We start from the raw sequence: 19,199 nt of genomic DNA, 5'->3' as shown, positions 1-19,199 counted from the left end.
GAGCCATTTTTTGGTTAAACCAATGAAATGTTTTGTTTAAGCAGTACAGTATTAATATTTTTTGATGAGGTAAAGGAGAGGATGTTTTCTCTACATTTTAATGCTGTCTTGATCATGGTATTTCAATTTACCGGTGGTGGACTAGTTACTATTCACAATTCATTATCTTTTGTATACCATTACTGGTATAATGAAAATCACAAACCTAACCACCGTTAGATGGATTAAATATTTAACAAAGGAAATCTATGCTTATGATTAGCTGATTAACTGACAGTCATCATGCTCCACTGCCAATCAATGGCCTAGGTTACCGTACCCAGTGTTTGTTTACAAGTACTCTCCATATAGGTGCAAGTCACAAACAAACATATACTACCCATTAAAAAGTGAATGTAATTGCTAATAAACAAGAAAGGATTTACTAAATTATGAGTTGTTTCTTATTTTGACTATGAAGCTTGTATTTTATAACCATGCATGGAGAACACAAAATTAATCATGGCAAGTTGCCACTGTTCTTATCCATGAAGAAATTTGACATTGGCTGTAGCAATGACAGTTTTAAGGTATATCACTCCTCATGTTTTGATTTCATTGCGCAGATGTTCATCATATTTTAAATGAATATGATTTTATTAATTTAAACCTCACAAAAAGATCATCATTTCATAATTACACAACATTCGAAAAGAAAATCCATTTGAATTCAAGAAACGAACAAGTTTTGGGGGGAACTATTTTCTCGTGCGGAAGGTTTTTTAGTCGAAAATGACAGAAACAAGCAGTTTTATGAATTTTCAATATACTTTTCTTTTTATTATACTTTATTCATTCTTCTCATTTTTAACATTTGATAGGTTTGTGACATGTTCTATAGGCTCTCTATGACTTGTACTAAACTAAATTTTGAGAGAATGATAGACGTTTAGCATAAAATCATGCAAATATATAGAAAATGTCTGAATTTTTTTAAGCCAAATTTTGCAATAATTTTACCTTTGAAGCCATATGTATCTAAAATTTAAAATCACTGACCACCATTTTTTATTATGTCAAAATGATACTGAATACATATGTAGGCAAACTGGATTAATCTTCTAAAATTCTTGATATTCAAAATGTTTTTATTTCAAATCAAATTGTAACTATTATAAAAATTGTCTATTTTAAGTGCAAAAAGGTCATACAAACATTTATGCAGCTTCATGCAATTTTTTTTCGTAACCCCTCTATTCAGTGTGACCATTGTACATAATTAAAAACAACATTTTAAGAAAAGAGTTTGCTTAATCAAAAATTCTGACAACAAATCCTAATCAGGCTGAAATCGCATTTTAGGTGCAAAAAGGTCAAATTTAATTGACCATAACTCAGAGGGATGAACACTGACCTCCCATTATCTTTGTATTATTTAAGTGTGTTTTGTCTACAGATTTCAATAGAATACTTCTCAAGAAATTCTTGATACAAGAACATTGAGGAGTGGGATACCTTAATGCAGATTTTCATATCCTACAAGTTTTTTGTTATAGCTGTGGTAAAATTAAATTTATTGATAATACTTACCGTATAACTTTAGTGAAACAATACACTAGGTGATGTACCTAGGGTGGACAAATGGAATGTCAAGTGAGATTTAAAACGAGATTTGAACGAGATCTGTTATTAACCTTCCTGGTTATGGATAAAAATAGATTTAAATCTCACCTAGATATACAATCAGATTTAAACAGCTGTCTATCAGTTTAAAGTTTCATGTACTGGTACTTCAGCATTTAGCTATAATGCAGTTTTTTAAAAATAAAATTATTACCAAATGAATATTATTACTGTTGTGAACTGAAATACAAGAATTAAATTCAATTCTATTGTAAAGAAATATTTTTTTTAATCAATTTATTTCATTCTCTGGGAATTAAAACATTGAATTGTTTTTTTTTAATTGTGTATTGGTTTGTGTATATAGATAATCAATTCTTCGGTTATTAAATTGCTCTGAAAGCATGATTGTCATGCAAAATTGAAAAGTGATAATTTTGGTCATTAAATTGTACTCTGAAAAATAATCGTTAAATCATTTCTATTTGATCTTTAAAAAAGTTTTCCTGGCAAAGTTTCTATCACTATATTTTTAGCTGCGGATCGAAGCTCACTAGAAACATGTTTTTTGGCTGTTCCATCTATTATTCTTATCCCTGTCAAAGAGCGTAATATATAATATTAAGTCATAGATGGTCACATAAGACAGTCTAGACTGTATAAGCATTGAATGCTTGCATGTTTTTGTATATCTCAGTCCTATAACACTCCAGACGATGGATGGCAAATTATCATACTGCACTAAGGTGTGGTATTCAATTTGTCTGCATGGTCTGATGTGTTATAGGAACTATGATATCCAAAATAAGCATTCAATGCTTAAGTTGTGAAATATTTAAACAAAAATTGTTTTTTTTTTTATCTCAGCAATAAAAAAATAATTGTTTTCTTAATTCTGCTGCATCCAAAAACATCCTAAATAGCAGCTGTACCACGCGTTTTATTTATTTCAGGTTTTATGCAGACATAAAAATTTACATCATTGAGATCTATTATGATGTAAATGTAAGATAAACATGTACAAGTAAATAGATTCTTTAAATAATACCACTTAATGTAGTATACTGATACAGGTAATTTAGTTTTTTTGTTCTTTCGACATTGTACTATCACTGTAGATACTTGTACACTGTCACTGTGTTTGTGTTACGTTGTCCCACAATAAGATTGTTCTCATCATCCACACACACACTAAAGGGACATGTTACTCCTTGTTGATTTGTGAGTAGTTGACACAAGAACTGACCGTCCTGATCCAGAAGATCAACTGTGTCACCGTAGAAATCACACACCAGGATGTGACCAAGGAGATCAGTACACAGTCCACGGTAATCAAACTCTGACCCCTGACCTGAGTAGGAGAACTTGTGTTGTCCTGATTTATTCACCACCACTACTTTGTTTAGATTTGATGTACAGATATCACCATTGATGTTTTCTGTAATGTAGTTTGGTATACTATACAGTTCCTGTCCTTTGTAGTCCCACTCTATGTTCTGTATTTCTTCCCCTGTCTTGTTGTACCTGGTGACTTTACCAATCATCCCCACCAGTATGTCCCCGTTGATGTGGGAGGAGTGTATGCTGAGTGGTATTTCACCTCCTGTTTTAATGAATTCAGTGATTGTATTATCCAGTGTTATCCTATGGATGACTTCGTTGTTTTTGTCTATATAGATCAGATCCCCGTCCTGTGTGACTGTGTGGTAGCCTTCAAATCCACCAGTGGTTTGTATCTTATGTAGCTGATTCCCCTGTAGATCTGTTTGGACAAGGTTACCTTTTTTATCACTGACCCAGAGTCTGCCAGATTTACCTAGTGATACATGACTTACACCATCAACACCTGGTACTGTGTACTCCCTGACCTTGGTGACAGAGGAAGACAGAGACAGTGTTTGTTTCACGTCAGATTTCTCTCTGTCTTGCTTCCTCTGTTTCCCTGTAGGTTTCAACGGTGTTGAGGGAGCAGTCTCCATGGGTTTTATTTTTCTGTTTTCTGGTTTAGTGTCAGGAACAGTTACTCTACCCAGTAGTTTGATGACATCCTCCTTGCGGTATTGACCAGCAGTAAATACTGGAGGGACTGGTTTGGTGGTCTCTGGTATGGGTCGGATTTTTAAGTGTTCAGTAAGTGAGAAAATGATGGGATTGTTTTGGAGTTGAGTAGAGGACAGGTAGCCCTGGAACTGTTTGACAAGGTCCTCAAGATGGGAGATGTAATCTTGGCATGTTTTGTCTTGACTCTGAAGCATCTCTTTTAGTGACTCTTCCATTTTGTTGACTTGTTCTATATTATCTGATGCCACCTCGTCCACCAGTTTTTTGAGAGACTTTGCTTCATCCCTAATAGATGATCTTATGTTATCCATGATTGCCTTTATTTCTGTGGCATCCGTTTTTATTTCCTTTTGCAAACCATTTGCTGTTGGCACGAAGTATGTTTGAATTTTTTGGACTTCTTGACGACATGCTACAGTTTTTTCTGTATAAATTGTCTCCAGGTCAGTAAAGGAATGCCCCTTGTGAACAGGCATTGTAGAACATTTGGAGCATAAAGGCACATTGCATTCATCACAGAGAATGTCTATATCCTTAGTGGGGTGATCGCTGCATTTCTCCACTGGAATTTGTCGTTTACGTTCCTGGTAAGGGACCACTTCATGGTTCTTGGTTTTCTTTTTCTTCTGATGTGTGTCCTTACATTGTTCACACATTGGTTGGTGACAAGGATTGCAGTAGAACTGGCAGTTCCTCTCACAGTCTTCTATACCACACACCAGATAGTGCTGGGCGTCGGGGGGTATTTGGGATTTAGATAACGCCATCTACAAGTAATTAATTTTTTATGTGTTAAGTAAAAACTTTTAAAGTTTTAATGAATTATTGAACTCTTTTGTCAGAGAATCACATAACTCAATTCATCAGAATGTAAATAAGAATCTCTTGTAAAAGTTCTTTTGGTTAAACCAATTAAATGTTTTGTTTAAGCAGTACAGTGTTTTTTTATGATTTAAAGGAGAGGATGGTTTATTTACATTTTCATGCTGGTTACTACACACCATGCATTACCTTTTGTATACCATTACGGTATAATGAAAATCACAATCCCAAACACCGATAGATGGATTAAATATTTAAAAAAGGAAATCAATGCTTATAATTAGCTGATTAACTGACAGTCATCACGCTCCTCTGCTAATCAATGGCCTTGGTTACCGTACCCAGTGTTTGTTTACAAGTTCTCTCTATGTTAGGTGCAACTCGCAAACAAACACATACACTACTCATTAAAAAGTGAATGTAATTGCTAAAATGCAACAAAGGATTTACTAAATTATGAGTTTTTTCTTATTTTGACTATGAAGCTTGTATTTTGTAACCAAGGGGAACAAAAAATTAATCATGGCAAGTTGCCACGGTTCTTATCCATTAAGAAATCTGACATTAGCTGTAGCAATGACAGTTTTAATGCAGATTTTCAAATCCTACAAGTTTTTTGTTATGCTGCGGTAAATCAAATTTATTGATAATACTTACCGTATAACTTTAGTGAAACAATACACTAGGTGATGTACCTGGGGTGGACAAATGGAATGTCAAGTGAGATTTAAAATGAGATTTGAACGAGATCTGTTATTAACCTTCCTGGTTATGGATAAAAATAGATTTAAATCTCACCTAGATATACAATCAGATTTAAACAGCTGTCTATCAGTTTAAAGTTTCATGTACTGGTACTTCAGCATTTAGCTATAATGCATTTTTTTTTATTAAATTATTACCAAATGAATATTATTACTGTTGTGAACTGAAATACAAGAATAAAATTCAATTCTATTGTAAAGAAATATTTTTTTAATCAATTTATTTCATTCTCTGGGAATTAAAACATTGAATTGTTTTTTTTTTAATTGTGTATTGGTTTTTGTATATAGATGATCAATTCTTCGGTTATTAAATTGCTCTGAAAGCATGATTGTCATGCAAAATTGAAAAGTGATAATTTTGGTTATTAAATTGTACTCTGAAAAATAATCGTTAAATCATTTCTATTTGATCTTTAAAAAAGTTTTCCTGGCAAAGTTTCTATCACTATATTTTTAGCTGCGGAAGCTCACTAGAAACATGTTTTTTGGCTGTTCCATCTATTATTCTTATCCCTGTCAAAGAGCGTAATATATAATATTAAGTCATAGATGGTCACATAAGACAGTCTAGACTATATAAGCATTGAATGCTTGCATGTTTTTGTGTATCTTCATGCAGTCCTATAACACTCCAGGTGATGGATGGCAAATTATCATACTGCACTAAGGTGCAGTATTCAATTTTTCTGCATGGTATGATGTGTTATAGGAACTATGATATCCAAAATAAGCATTCAATGCTTAAGTAGTGAAATATTTAAACAAAAATTGGTTTTTTTTTATCGCAGCAATAAAAAATAATTGTTTTCTTAATTCTGCTGCATGCATCCAAAAACATCCTAAATAGCAGCTGTATCATACGTTTTATTTATTTCAGGTTTTATGCAGACATAAAAATTAACATCATTGAGATGTATTATGATGTAAATGTAAGATTAACATCTACAAGTAAAAAGATTCTTTAAATAATACCACTTAATGTAGTATACTGATACAAGTAAATAGTTTTTTTGTTCTTTTGAAATTGCACCATCACTGTAGATACTTGTACACTGTCACTGTGTTGGTGTTACTTTGTCCCACAATTAGATTGTTCTCATCATCCACACACACACACTAAAGGGACATGTTACTCCTTGTTGTTTTGTGAGTAGTTGACACAAGAACTGACCGTCCTGATCCAGAAGATCAACTGTGTCACCGTAGAAATCACACACCAGGATGTGACCAAGGAGATCAGTACACAGTCCACGGAAATCAAACTCTGACCCCTGACCTGAGTAGGAGAACTTGTGTTGTCCTGATTCATTCACCACCACTACTTTGTTTAGATTTGATGTACAGATATCACCATTGATGTTTTCTGTGATGTAGTTTGGTATACTATACAGTTCCTGTCCTTTGTTGTCCCACTCTATGTTCTGTATTTCTTCCCCTGTCTTGTTGTACCTGGTGACTTTACCAATCATCCCCACCAGTATGTTCCCGTTGATGTGGGAGGAGTGTATGCTGAGTGGTATTTCACCTCCTGTTTTAATGAATTCAGTGATTGTATTATCCAGTGTTATCCTATTGATGACTTCGTTGTTTTTGTCTATATAGATCAGATCCCTGTCCTGTGTGACTGTGTGGTAGCCTTCAAATCCACCAGTGGTTTGTATCTTATGTAGCTGATTCCCCTGTAGATCTGTTTGGACAAGGTTACCTTTTTTATCACTGACCCAGAGTGTGCCTGATTTACCTAGTGATACATGACTTACACCATCAACACCTGGTACTGTGTACTCCCTGACCTTGGTGACAGAGGAAGACAGAGACAGTGTTTGTTTCATATCAGATTTCTCTCTGTCTTGCTTCCTCTGTTTCCCTGTAGGTTTCAACGGTGTTGAGGGAGCAGTCTCCATGGGTTTTATTTTTCTGTTCTCTGGTGTCAGGAACAGTTACTCTACCCAGTAATTTTTTCAACATCCTCCTTGTGGTATTGACCAGCAGTAAATACTGGAGGGACTGGTTTGGTGGTCTCCGGTATGGGTTGGAATTTTAAGAGTTCGGAAAGTGAGAAAATGATTGGATTGCTTTGAAGTTGAGTAGAGGACAGGTAGCCATGGAACTGTTTGACAAGGTCCTCAAGATAGGAGATGTAATCTTGGTATGTTTTGTCTTGACTCTGAAGCATCCCTTTTAGTGACTTTTCCATTTTGTTGACTTGTTCTATGTTATCTGATGTCACTTCATCTACCAGTTTTTTGAGAGTCTTGGCTTCATCTCTCATGGATGATGGTATGCTATCCATGATTGCCCTTATTTCTGTGGCATCCATTTTTATTTCCTTTTGCAAATCTTTTGCTGTTGGCATGAAGTATGTTTGAATTTTTTGGATTTCTTCCGTACATGCTGCAGATTTTTCTGTATAAATTGTCTCCAAGTCGGTAAAGGAATGTCCTTTGTGGACAGGCATTGTAGAACACTTGGAGCATAAAGGCACATTGCATTCATCACAGAGAATGTCTATATCCTTAGTGGGATGATCGCTGCATTTCTCCACTGGAAGTTGTCGTTTGCGTTCTCGATAAGGGACCACTTCATGGTTTTTTGTTTTTGGACTCTTCTGATGTTTGTGCTTGGTGACAAGGATTGCAGTAGAACAGGCAGTTCCTCTCACAGTCTTCAAAGCCACACACCAGATAGTGCTGGGCGTCGGGTGGTATTTGGGAGTCAGATAATGCCATCTGCAAGTAATTCAGTTTCATGTGTTTAGTTTGGACAAATAATTCATTTGTAACTGATTTTGGAATTGCAATTGATTATAACATTAATAAAAAATGCAATTACATGTAATATCTGATTTATGTAATCATAAATATTCCTTTTTTTATCAAGTATAGTTTAATTAATACTAAATTATTAGAAGCATTCTGAGAGAATTACATATATAAGCAATACATGTTATACATGTTTCCTTCTGGCATCCCAATTTAAGGTGGTCAACTTTTTTTTTTACCCTCAAGAATTGGCCAGGAGATAAAACAAAAACCCAAATAACTCTTTGGATATAAATCATGCGCTGTCACATAAGAGATTCGCCATGTATTAGAATAATTTGGTTTAACTGATAGGACATTTTGTTTAAGTAGTAAAGTGCTTCATTGTTAATTGAGGGAGCAATTGATTTTTCTACATGTTGAAACTTCATGCTTTCATCATCTTTGTCATTAAGTTTGACTGGGTCAGTTCTTGTTACTAAACTCTGTTTAAATTATTATCATCAGAGTAAAAACCATTTACACAAAAAAAAAAAAAAAAAAAGATATGAGTACAGGAAACCTGACCCCATTAGATATGATATCTATTAAATAAATGCTTATTATTTACCGATTGACGATATTGTCACATCACTGCATATCTATGACCCTTGGTTAGCATACTCCCATGTTTATTTATAAGCATTCTATGACTAATTGTAGGTGCAAGTCACTGCTTTACAAACACATATTAATTATCAAATTTATTAAAATAGGTATGATATCACTTAAATGCAATATAGGTTTACTTATCAGTAGTTTTTGATTTTGACTATATGAACATGATGAAGCAGGTAGATTATTAACATGGGGCACGCAATTTAAATTATTGCTGTACCTAAGTAAACCTCTTGTTAAGAATACATGTACTAACAATGGCTGTTGTGAATTTAATATCGTATCTTCGCAATATTTTTTAATAAGACATTTATAATGCATTAGAAATCTTATACTTACTGTATATCTTTGATAAAACAATACACGAGGTGATAAATCTAGGGTGGACAAATGGAATATCAAGTGAGATTTAAAACGAAATTTGAACGAGAGCTCTTATTATACCCCCGCTCCGAAGGAGAGGGAGTATACTGTTTTACCCTTGTGTGTCTGTCTGTCTGTCCGTCTGTCTGTCTGTCTGTCCGTCCGTAACAAAAATTTCTGTCGCATTTATCTGAGCAACTATTTATCGCAGATGCTTGAAATTTTTACACAGTGTTTGTTAAGGCATGCTATATCGTGGGATATATTTTTGTATCAATCGGACGTCAACTTCCTGTTAAATGACGACTTTGCTTATTTTTTAACCAAAATTTTCGTCAAAGATTTCTCAGCAACTATTAATCGCAGATGCTTGAAATTTTTACACAATATTTGTATAGGCATGCCATATCGTGGGATATACTTTTGTACCAATCGGATGTCAACTTCCTGTTAAATGACGACTTTGTTTATTTTTATCCAAAATTTTCAAACAAATTTTCGTCAAAGATTTCTCAGCAACTATTTATCGCAGATGCTTGAAATTTTTACACAATATTTGTATAGGCATGCCCCATATCGTGGGATATATTTTTGTACCAATCGGATGTCAACTTCCTGTTAAATGATGACTTTGTTTATTTTTATCCAAAATTTTCAAACAAATTTCCGTCAAAGATTTCTCAGGAACTGTTTATGGCAGGTGCTTGAAATTTTTACACAGTGTTTGATAAGGCATGCCATATCGGGGATATATTTTTGTATCAATCGGACGTCAACTTCCTGTTAAATGAGTAAATAAGCATTCATTTCAATGCTTGAATTGTCAAATATTTAGACAAATATTTTTTTCAACATCAGAAAATAATTGATTTCTTCTTCTTCAACATCCTAAATAGCAGTTGAACCACATATTTTTTTTATTTCAGGTTTTCTGCAGACATAAAAAAGTAACATCATAGAGGTCTATTGTAATGTAAATGTAAGAATAACATGTAGAAGTAACTAGATTCTTTAAATATTACAACTTAAAAGCATAACAATACATGTAAATAGTTTCATCATGTTGTTATTGTGACATTGTATATTCACTGTAGATACTTGTACACTGTCATTGTGTTGGTGTTGAATTGTTCCACATGGAGATTGTTCTCATCATCCACACACACACTATAGGGAAATGTTAGCCCTTGTTGTTTTGTGAGTAGTTGACACAAGAACTGACCATCCTGATCCAGAAGATCAACTGTGTCACTCTGAAAATCACACACCAGGATGTGGCCCTGGAGATCAGTACACAGTCCACGGGGATTAAACTCTGACGTCTGACCTGAGTAGGAGAACCTGTGTTTTCCAAATTTATTCAACACCACTACAACTTTTTTGATTGAGTCTGATGTACAGATATCACCATTAATGTTTTCTGTGATAAAGAGTGGATAACTATACAGTTCCTGTCCTTTGTTGTCCCACTGTATATTCTGTATTTCTTTCCCTGTCATGTTGTACCTGGTGACTTTAGCCACTCCGGATGCCATCCCCACCAGTATGTCCCTGTTGATGTGGGAGGAGTGTACACTGAGTGGACTCCAGTGTCCTGTTTTAATGAATTCAATGATTGTATTATCCAGTGTTATCCTATTGATGACATAATTGTCTTTGTCTGTATAGATCACATCCCCGTCCTGTGTGACTGTGTGGTAGCCATATCCACCACTGGTTTGTATCTTCTGTAGCTGATTCCCCTGTAGATCTGTTTGGACAAGGTTACCACTACCATCACTGGCCCAGAGTCTGCCTGATTTACCTATTGATATATGATATACACCATCAACACCTGGTACTGTGTACTCCCTGACCTTGGTGACAGAGGAAGACAGAGACAGTGTTTGTTTCACGTCAGATTTCTCTCTGTCTTGTTTCCTCTGTTTCCCTGTAGGTTTCATCTGTGTAGATACAGCAGTCTCCATGGGTTTTATTTTTCTGTTTTCTGCTTTAGCATCAGGAACAGTTACTCTACCCAGTAGTTTAGCAACATCCTCCTTGCTGTATTGACCAGCAGTAAATTCTGGAGGGACTGGTTTGTTGGTCTCTGGGATGGGTCTGATTTTTAGGTGTTCAGAAAGTGAGAAAATGATGGGATTGCTTTGAAGTTGAGTAGAGGACAGGTAGCCATGGAACTGTTTGACAAGGTCCTCAAGATAGGAGATGTAATCTTGGTATGTTTTGTCTTGACTCTGAAGCATCTCTTTTAGTGACTTTTCCATTTTATTGACTTGTTCTATGTTATCTGATGTCACTTCATCTACTAGTTTTTTGAGAGACTTGGCTTCCTCCCTCATTGATGATTTTATGCTATCCATGACTGCCTTTATTTCTGTGGCATCCATTTTTATTTCCTTTTGCAAATCTTTTGCTGTTGGCATGAAGTAGGTTTGAATTTTTTGGACTTCTTGACGACATGCTACAGTTTTTTCTGTATAAATTGTCTCCAGGTCAGTAAAGGAATGCCCCTTGTGGACAGGCAGTGTAGAACACTTGGAGCATAAAGGCACATTGCATTCATCACAGAGAATGTCTATATCCTTGGTGGGATGATCGCTGCATTTTACCACTGGAATTTGTCGTTTGCGTTGTCGATAAGGGACCACTTCATGGTTCTTGGTTTTTGGACTCTTTTGATGTTTGTCCTTGCATTGTTCACACATCGGTTGGTGACAAGGATTGCAGTAAAACTGGCAGTTCCTCTCACAGTCTTCGATGCCACACTCCAGATAGTGCTGGGCATCGGGTGGTATTTGGGATTCAGATAGTGCCATCTACAAGTAATTGATATTTATGTTTGAAGTTTGGATGAATTATTTAACTCTTTTGTCAAGAGAATATTATAAAACAGCTCAGTTCATCATAATGTAAATAAGATTCTCTTGTTAAAGTTCTTGTACATACTGAATAAAGCTTCCATGTTTTTCTATAAGAGCCATTTTTGGTTAAACCAATGAAATGTTTTGTTTAAGCAATACAGTATTACTGTAATATTATTTGATGAGTTAAAGGAGAGGATGGTTTCTCTACATTTTCATGCTTACTTCATCATGGTATTTCAATTTACCAGTAGTGGACTAGTTACTATTCACCATGCATTATCTTTTGTTTATTATACTTTCATGTTAAATAGTGAAATCTGATTGGTTTATACGTAGTTGATAATCCATTCTATTGCCCTCAGTGTTAGCAACACACTTGGCAACGGGTAACACAATGAATTGTTACATGCGCGTAAATTATGTGTGTACGGTTCGCCGTAGAATTCACGTCATTTTTATATAAAAGCAGTAATAATTTCTCTAAAATTAAGACATTCAGTATCATAAAATAAAAAGTGCCTGTTTGGGAGGATAACAGTTGAAATTGACACCCCTCAAAAACCATTGTCAACCTCCACTTTGAGTCAGTTGACAATAGTTTTCTCGAGGTGTCAATTTCAACTGTTACCCTCCAAAACAGGCACTATTTTTATATTGTTATACTTTCATGTTAAATACTGAAATCTGATTGGTTTAGACGCAGTTCGTAATATGTTCTATTACCCTCAGCGTTAGCAACGCACTTAGCAACAGATAACATTACGAATTGTTACATGCGCGAAAATCATGCGCGTACGGTTCACCTTCGAATTCACGTTATTCCTATCTAAAAGCAGTGATGTTTTCTTTAAAATTAAGACATTCAGTATAACAAAATAAATAGTGCCTGTTTGTCAATTGTCAACCTCCCCTTCGCGTCGGTTGACAATGGTTTTCTCGGGGTGTCAATTTCAACTGTTACCCTCCCAAACAGGCACTATTTATATAATTCCATTAGCAGTATAATGAAAGTCACAAACCTAACCACCGTTAGATGGATTGAATATTTAAAAAATAAAATAAATGCTTATAATTAGCTGATTAATTGACAGTCATCATGCTCCACTGCATATCAATGGCCTTGGTTACCGTACCCAGTGTTTGTTTACAAGCACTCTCTATATAGGTGCAAGTCACAAACAAACACATACTATACTCATGAAAAAGTGAATGTTATTGCTAAAATGCAACAAAGAATTTACTAAATTATGAGTTGTTTCCTATTTTGACTATGAAGCTTGTATTTTAATCTTGGGGAACACAAAATCAATCATGGCACTACGTTGCCACAATTCTTATCCATTAAGAAATTTGACATTAGCTGTAGCAATGACAGTTTTAATGCAGATTTTCAAATCCTACAAGTGTTTTGTTATACTGCTGTAAAATCACTTTATTGATAATACTTACTGTATAACTTTAGTGAAACAATACACTAGGTGATGTACCTAGGGTGGACAAATGGAATGTCAAGTGAGATTTAAAACGAGATTTGAACGAGATCTGTTATTAACCTTCCTGTGTCAAGTGAGATTTAAAACGAGATTTGAACGAGATCTGTTATTAACCTTCCTGGTTATGGATAAGAATAGATTTAAATCTCATCTTGTATACTACCAGATTTAAGCAGCTACCTATCAATTTTAAATTTCATTTACCAGTACTAAAATTTTATCTGTAAGCATTATACATAAATTTTCTATAGAATAATTATGAAATGAATTTTCTTACTTTTATGATTTGAAATACAAAATTCAATTCTATTTCAATTAAAGAATTTTATTAATTTATTTTATTCTATGGAAAAACATTAATTTTTTTTTTTTTTTTATTGTGTACCATAATCCGGTGAATATAATACGCAGTAGTGTACAATACGCACCCCCAACTTTGGGCCTGAAAGTGGTGAAAAAAAGCTTGTTGGGATGTATAATACGCATCAAAAAAATTGACCAAACAGTAATCCTGAGTATCAACAAAGCAGTTATACTTTGTATGCACGCTCAACTTCATCGCGGGAATACGCTACTGTAAATAAGAAAAACACAATATTTTCTTAGATACGGATTTATTGTAACTAATACATCGTGGATATATCTTTAATTCATAATCAATGTTTGAAATAGGCCTTGTATTAAATATTCTACCGTGAAAAAATCAACTACTTTTAACAAGCGTGATATAATTGTTTAGTCATTACAATCCCTGTGAAGTGAAAAACAGACGATGTACAGGTATGGAGATAACGGACCTAATTAAATTCTTAAATGACTCCAATCAAAGTGATCAATTAGAGGCCTGGAACATAATAAAATATATGCACAAATAGTTGTGTTGTGTATAGTACACATAGCCTAAGGGGGTGTCTGAGATACCCAAGGTGTCAAGCGTTAGCGGTGGGGGACCACAACTGTTTCACTGGCTTCAATTAACGGAATAGGTTACAGAATTAATTATATTCATAATTATTTGCAATAGATTAATTAGCATTACTTGAAAATGGTTAAAATTGAGCCAAATGATGTGTAAGCTGTTTTCAAAGATCGGCTACAAATAGCACGTGGCCATCGAAGTACGCATTCTATTAATAACAGCTGTAATGGCGGCGTACACGGAGATAAAGAATAGGCAGTTCAAATTAATTTTTAAAGGCCATTTTGAAACAGTTTATTTATTAACAGACTTAAAGTGTACATTTTCTTTAATTACATGCTATAACATAGTAATATATATGTGATAATGAAGGAATGTTACGATGTATAGAGGGGTAGCGGTCCTGTCTGTGAACAGCATAGGTAATACGGCAGTATGATACCCCGTGCTTCAGCTAGGGAAAAAATATGTCCAAATCCTATAGGGATGTATAATACGCACCCCTTTCTCACGGTAAAAAATGCTTGGAAAAAAGTGCGTATTATATTCACCGGATTACGGTATTGTTATATGTATATAGTATTTAGACAGTATTTAGACAGTAAGATGTTTGGTTATAAACTTCTCTAAAAGCATGATTGTCATGCAAAATTGATAAATGATAATTTTCTGACTATTACTAATTGGCTTTGATGGAACATTTAACATACCAAAAAAAGCATTTATAGATATATGTAATCACAATGTTAATGTTATCTTTATAGTTGCTCTGGCCAAGAGATTTGGGCGTGGCCTTTGGGACACTATGATGTATTTCCTGGTCATCCGCAGTAGGGGGCGGGTCCCGATCAGCGATGGTTTCGTAGCGCGGAGAATCGCAGGTCCAGGCCTTGCTGCTAACCACTTCTTCCAGGTAATGAGACAGTTCTTCATTATTGAAGGTGATATATCATCATTTGTGTTCTGTAAACCAACTAACATAGCTATAGCTATGTTTCACAAACTCCAAAGTGGTACCGTAATTGAAGGTGATATTATATCATCATGCATATTCTGTAAACCAGCTAATATAGCCTTAACTTTATTTAACAAATTCAAAAGTGGTACTGTGGTTTAATTATTATTAGTGGGCATCAGTTTTTGGCGATTTAGTGAAAAGGACAGTTTCAAGTGTAACAGGTGGTAAAATGTTAAGTCTCAACTTGGATTCAAACCCAAGGCCTTTGGCATACCATGCCAGTGCTCTATTTGCTGAGCTTTTGAGACCCAATACATAGACTGACAGTCATGCACCTGTTAACCAGGTGACACAAGAATAGATAATGCTGTTGTCGATTGTTAATTAGTCATTAGATTTCGTACTTCAATGAACATGCAATTTCTAGTTCAACTTAACATAAAAGTCCAAAAAAAAAATTGGTACATGTATTCATTAAATGAACAACGATGAAACCAAAATATGTGGCATTTGAATTACATGTATTTTTATCAGTTAAAACGTTGCTCTACTTTGTATTTATTTATACATGTACCGGTACTGTGAAATATTAAATTTATTGGTAACCAAACAGTGTTAATTGAGATCTTAAAAAATATCCTTTATGCATATATATAAAGTTTATAGGGCCTGACTAAGAAGACCTTATTTTAATTTACTAGCATATATATTCCAATGGAAAGTGGACATTTTCATTGCTAAATAGAAAATTAAAATAGAAAAATATAGTCTATGCAATTACATATGTATATGATGTTTCATTAAGAATTCATGCTATTGCAAGGTTATTTTTCTGCAAAATATTAAATACAGCTTACTGGGTGTGATATTGGTATACTGGTACAACATGTAGAATAAAAAAAAAGTAAACTGTATAGAGACCTAAAATGAATTAATGTATCATTTATTGTGTCTTCCTTAAAGCAATATGAGCTGCAATTTTCATGTTGAAATTTTTTTTTACGAAAAATGTTAATTTCTACTAAAATGACAAAAATATCATGGTTTTTAAAGTTCTGTTAGCCATATTTTTATTTGAAAAGCAGTAAAGAAGCCTTAAATGAAGCAAAATTGAATTATTGTTGTCCTGTACAAAAATTGATCTGCTATATATTCCTTAGAAGAGAAATCTTTCTTCTTACAAAAATTAATGATTCTTTCAAACCCTTTTTATCATAAGAGTTTAATTTACATGCAGAATTATCATGCTAGCAGGTTTTTGCTGCAAAATAAAATTCTAAAAAATACAGCTCATATTGCTTTAAGAATAGACCCACGTTAATTGTCTGTCCCAAACAAAGACCTTACTATTGTGTTACCCATCACGGTTTAAACATTGGAGCATTCTTAGTGTAATTGCATGTAGAAACATTTTTCCTTTAAGTTCAAATAAGGCATATGTTTTGAGGTTTTCTTGTTTTGATTACTTTTAGATAAAACCAGAGCAGGCCCTAGCAGCCCTTGAATCCAAGATGGAGCTGGATGAGCTGGAAGTTTGGAGGAAGAACCTGGAGAAAAAAATCGAGATCCCAACGGAGAAATACAAGTAGGTCCCGCTAACCCAATACTAACATAGAAACTCTGTAACATTAGCCTCTTCCTAATGCTGAAAGGGTTTATTTAAGGGATAAAGAATCATTCTTCGAGTATTATGAGATGATCAAATACAGTCGAAAGTGATTAAATCCCATTAAGCCTTTAGAGTGAATTTTTAAAATGTTGACCAAAGGGAAGCAGAATCTAGTTATAACATGTCCTGTTGTATGTGTACAAAAATCGAGATTCATTCATGAATTAGTAGATTCATTCACCATCTGGCATTTGTTAAGATATATAGTGATTTATTTATGGTCTATACAATATTCTTGCTGATATATTTTTAAGAGATTTGAGAATTGATAGGATATGAGTGATTTGCTCAATTTTTACATCATATCAAATGACTTTTATATATATTTGTTTAAAGTAATGTACATTGGCTCTGAGAGATAACAGAACACTGTTGCCCTAGATATTATTGCTTTTATAAATCATGTGAATGCAAGCTGAAAATAGTACATGTAGTTGCTCAAATTACATGTAATACATGTACAATAAAACATACGATCATATGTAAAAAAAATTTATCATGAAAGTCAGTTCACATGTGAATACATTCACCCAAATGCCTTCTAATCATCTCTAAATTTTAAAGTTAGCTTTGCACAGTTATTTCTACATTAAAAGTAACATGGGCTTTTATTCTAGGAGTTCAAAGTAAGTATTAAGGTGGGTAACTCTATCCATTGCTGAATTTGGAGAGAACAGTCTGATTTATCTCCCTTGGGATGACCTGTCAATAGAGATGTTCTGATAGGGATTGTTGACAGAGTTAAGTGAAATATGAATAAACAAATACTTGTAGAAAAGTAACTTTAATAGCTTATGATCCTCTGGACAAGCAGCATAATTCAATGGTAATTGATTATATATCATGTACTGGATCATGCTTTGTTTTAGATGTAACAAACTCTTAAAATGAACGCCTCCAAATATTTAAGTTTTCCTCTAATTTTATTTCTGATTGAGTGTTGACCTTTAGAATGTTTTTATAGTTTGGTTCCCTGATACCCTTTTAAAAATAATCAGTCACATAAATTATACTGGTAAATATTATTTTGATTGAGTATTTTAGAGGAAGTGCAATACATCGATCATCACACATTTTCTTGCAGATCAAAACATACATATATATTATTTGCTTCAGTGCATGTGGTGTTGAGAGCTGCAAGTAAGATGGAAACTTGAAATTGCAATGTGAGGTCTTAAAAATGAAATCTGATTTTAAAATGAAAATAATAAAAAAAAATATATGGGTTGATAATATGTAGTTTGATAATTACATGGCTTAGCAGTCATTTCACATAAAACTGGAGATACAGCTGACATTTATTGCTCTGGTAATTAGAAATTGTGTTAATTGTTTGTTTCATGTGTTAATAAAACTCTATTCATGTAAGATTTATATCGGTACCATTACGCCATTCTGGTGGTCACAAACATTGAAAGACTTCAATGGGCGTGTGACCCACGGGGTTGCAGACAGTATCTTGGGATGTCAAGTTCACAGGGAAAATGTGACAATCAACTGTTTGTCAAAAATCATCCTGGCTGAATTTTACTGCTGTTTTCTGGGTGGTTTTATGGCTTAAATTGTACCTTTATTTTTATATCATTGTTGTACCTCGCATTTTAAAATTAATGAATTAATTTAAAAGATGAAAAGATATGGGAGCTGTAAATTATGAGGTGTATGTTATTTTAATTGTTTTTAATCTAATTCAATTTATTTTAAAGAAAATATTAAATTTGATACTTATTTCTTATATTTTTTTCGGTTTTCTTAAATTCACTGAAAAAGAATAATTGGTATAATTGATGTTACCTATTAATAAACAAATTTATTGACATAAAATTAAGTTATAATTTCAAAAAACTCATTCATAGTTTTCTTAAAATGAGTTTAAAGAAAAAATTAACAATAAAAGGTTAAAAAATATCGGAATTTACATTGTAACTAGGAAATGAAACCTACAAAATTTAAATGAACTTTGAACAAAATTGATCACAGAAATATAAAAGCCCAGCTGTCAAAGACTTGACATTAAACAAGATTTAAGACCATTTGTTTATAGTGTAAATTGGAGAATAAAGAAACGATCCAATCAACCTGTATAGGTGATTCACTCTCCTATTGTTCTACACATCTGATAAGTACGTGACATCATTAATACATGAAAACAGGAAATGAACGTTAAGTCGGCCATTCGACAGTGATTTTTAATTCATGACTATGATCGAGTTACCACTGTCTTCCGTATTTAGCTGACCCTTTTGATTTTTAGAAATTATT

At 33.7% G+C, this 19,199-nt stretch overlaps 4 protein-coding genes across 7 annotated transcripts in view; 1 reads left to right on the top strand and 3 right to left on the bottom strand.

Annotated features, from left to right (window-relative positions):
• Window positions 1–1,683, bottom strand: part of LOC105332187 (E3 ubiquitin-protein ligase TRIM71) — a 3,571-nt gene extending 1,888 nt beyond the window's left edge. The window contains exon 1 of the mRNA XM_066067669.1: window positions 1,570–1,683. The gene's annotated coding sequence lies outside the window, so the exon portion shown is untranslated. The remainder of the gene's footprint in view (window positions 1–1,569) is intronic.
• The window catches only part of LOC105332190 (uncharacterized), a 69,229-nt gene that overhangs the window by 14,280 nt on the left and 35,750 nt on the right, over window positions 1–19,199 (top strand). For all 4 annotated transcript variants that reach the window (XM_020068884.3, XM_034457697.2, XM_011434660.4 and 1 more), the window contains exons 24-25: window positions 15,075–15,223; window positions 16,741–16,853. In XM_020068884.3, coding sequence (XP_019924443.3) covers window positions 15,075–15,223; window positions 16,741–16,853 — 262 coding nt within the window. The remainder of the gene's footprint in view (window positions 1–15,074; window positions 15,224–16,740; window positions 16,854–19,199) is intronic.
• On the bottom strand, window positions 2,712–5,266 carry LOC117684666 (E3 ubiquitin-protein ligase TRIM71-like). Its single transcript, XM_066067668.1, has 2 exons — window positions 5,143–5,266; window positions 2,712–4,430 (listed from the first exon to the last, which is right to left on the bottom strand). The coding sequence occupies exon 2, from the start codon at window positions 4,428–4,430 to the stop codon at window positions 2,712–2,714; it is 1,719 nt and encodes a 572-aa protein (XP_065923740.1). The 5' UTR covers window positions 5,143–5,266.
• On the bottom strand, window positions 9,946–12,180 carry LOC117684665 (E3 ubiquitin-protein ligase TRIM71-like). The gene has a single exon (XM_066067115.1). The coding sequence runs from the start codon at window positions 11,848–11,850 to the stop codon at window positions 10,120–10,122; it is 1,731 nt and encodes a 576-aa protein (XP_065923187.1). The 5' UTR covers window positions 11,851–12,180; the 3' UTR covers window positions 9,946–10,119.

The sequence above is a fragment of the Magallana gigas genome, chromosome 7 (genome assembly GCF_963853765.1).
Source record: "Magallana gigas chromosome 7, xbMagGiga1.1, whole genome shotgun sequence".
Classification (NCBI taxonomy): domain Eukaryota; kingdom Metazoa; phylum Mollusca; class Bivalvia; order Ostreida; family Ostreidae; genus Magallana; species Magallana gigas.
Note: the sequence above shows the minus strand (reverse complement) of the source record. Positions and strands in the feature narration are given on the sequence as shown.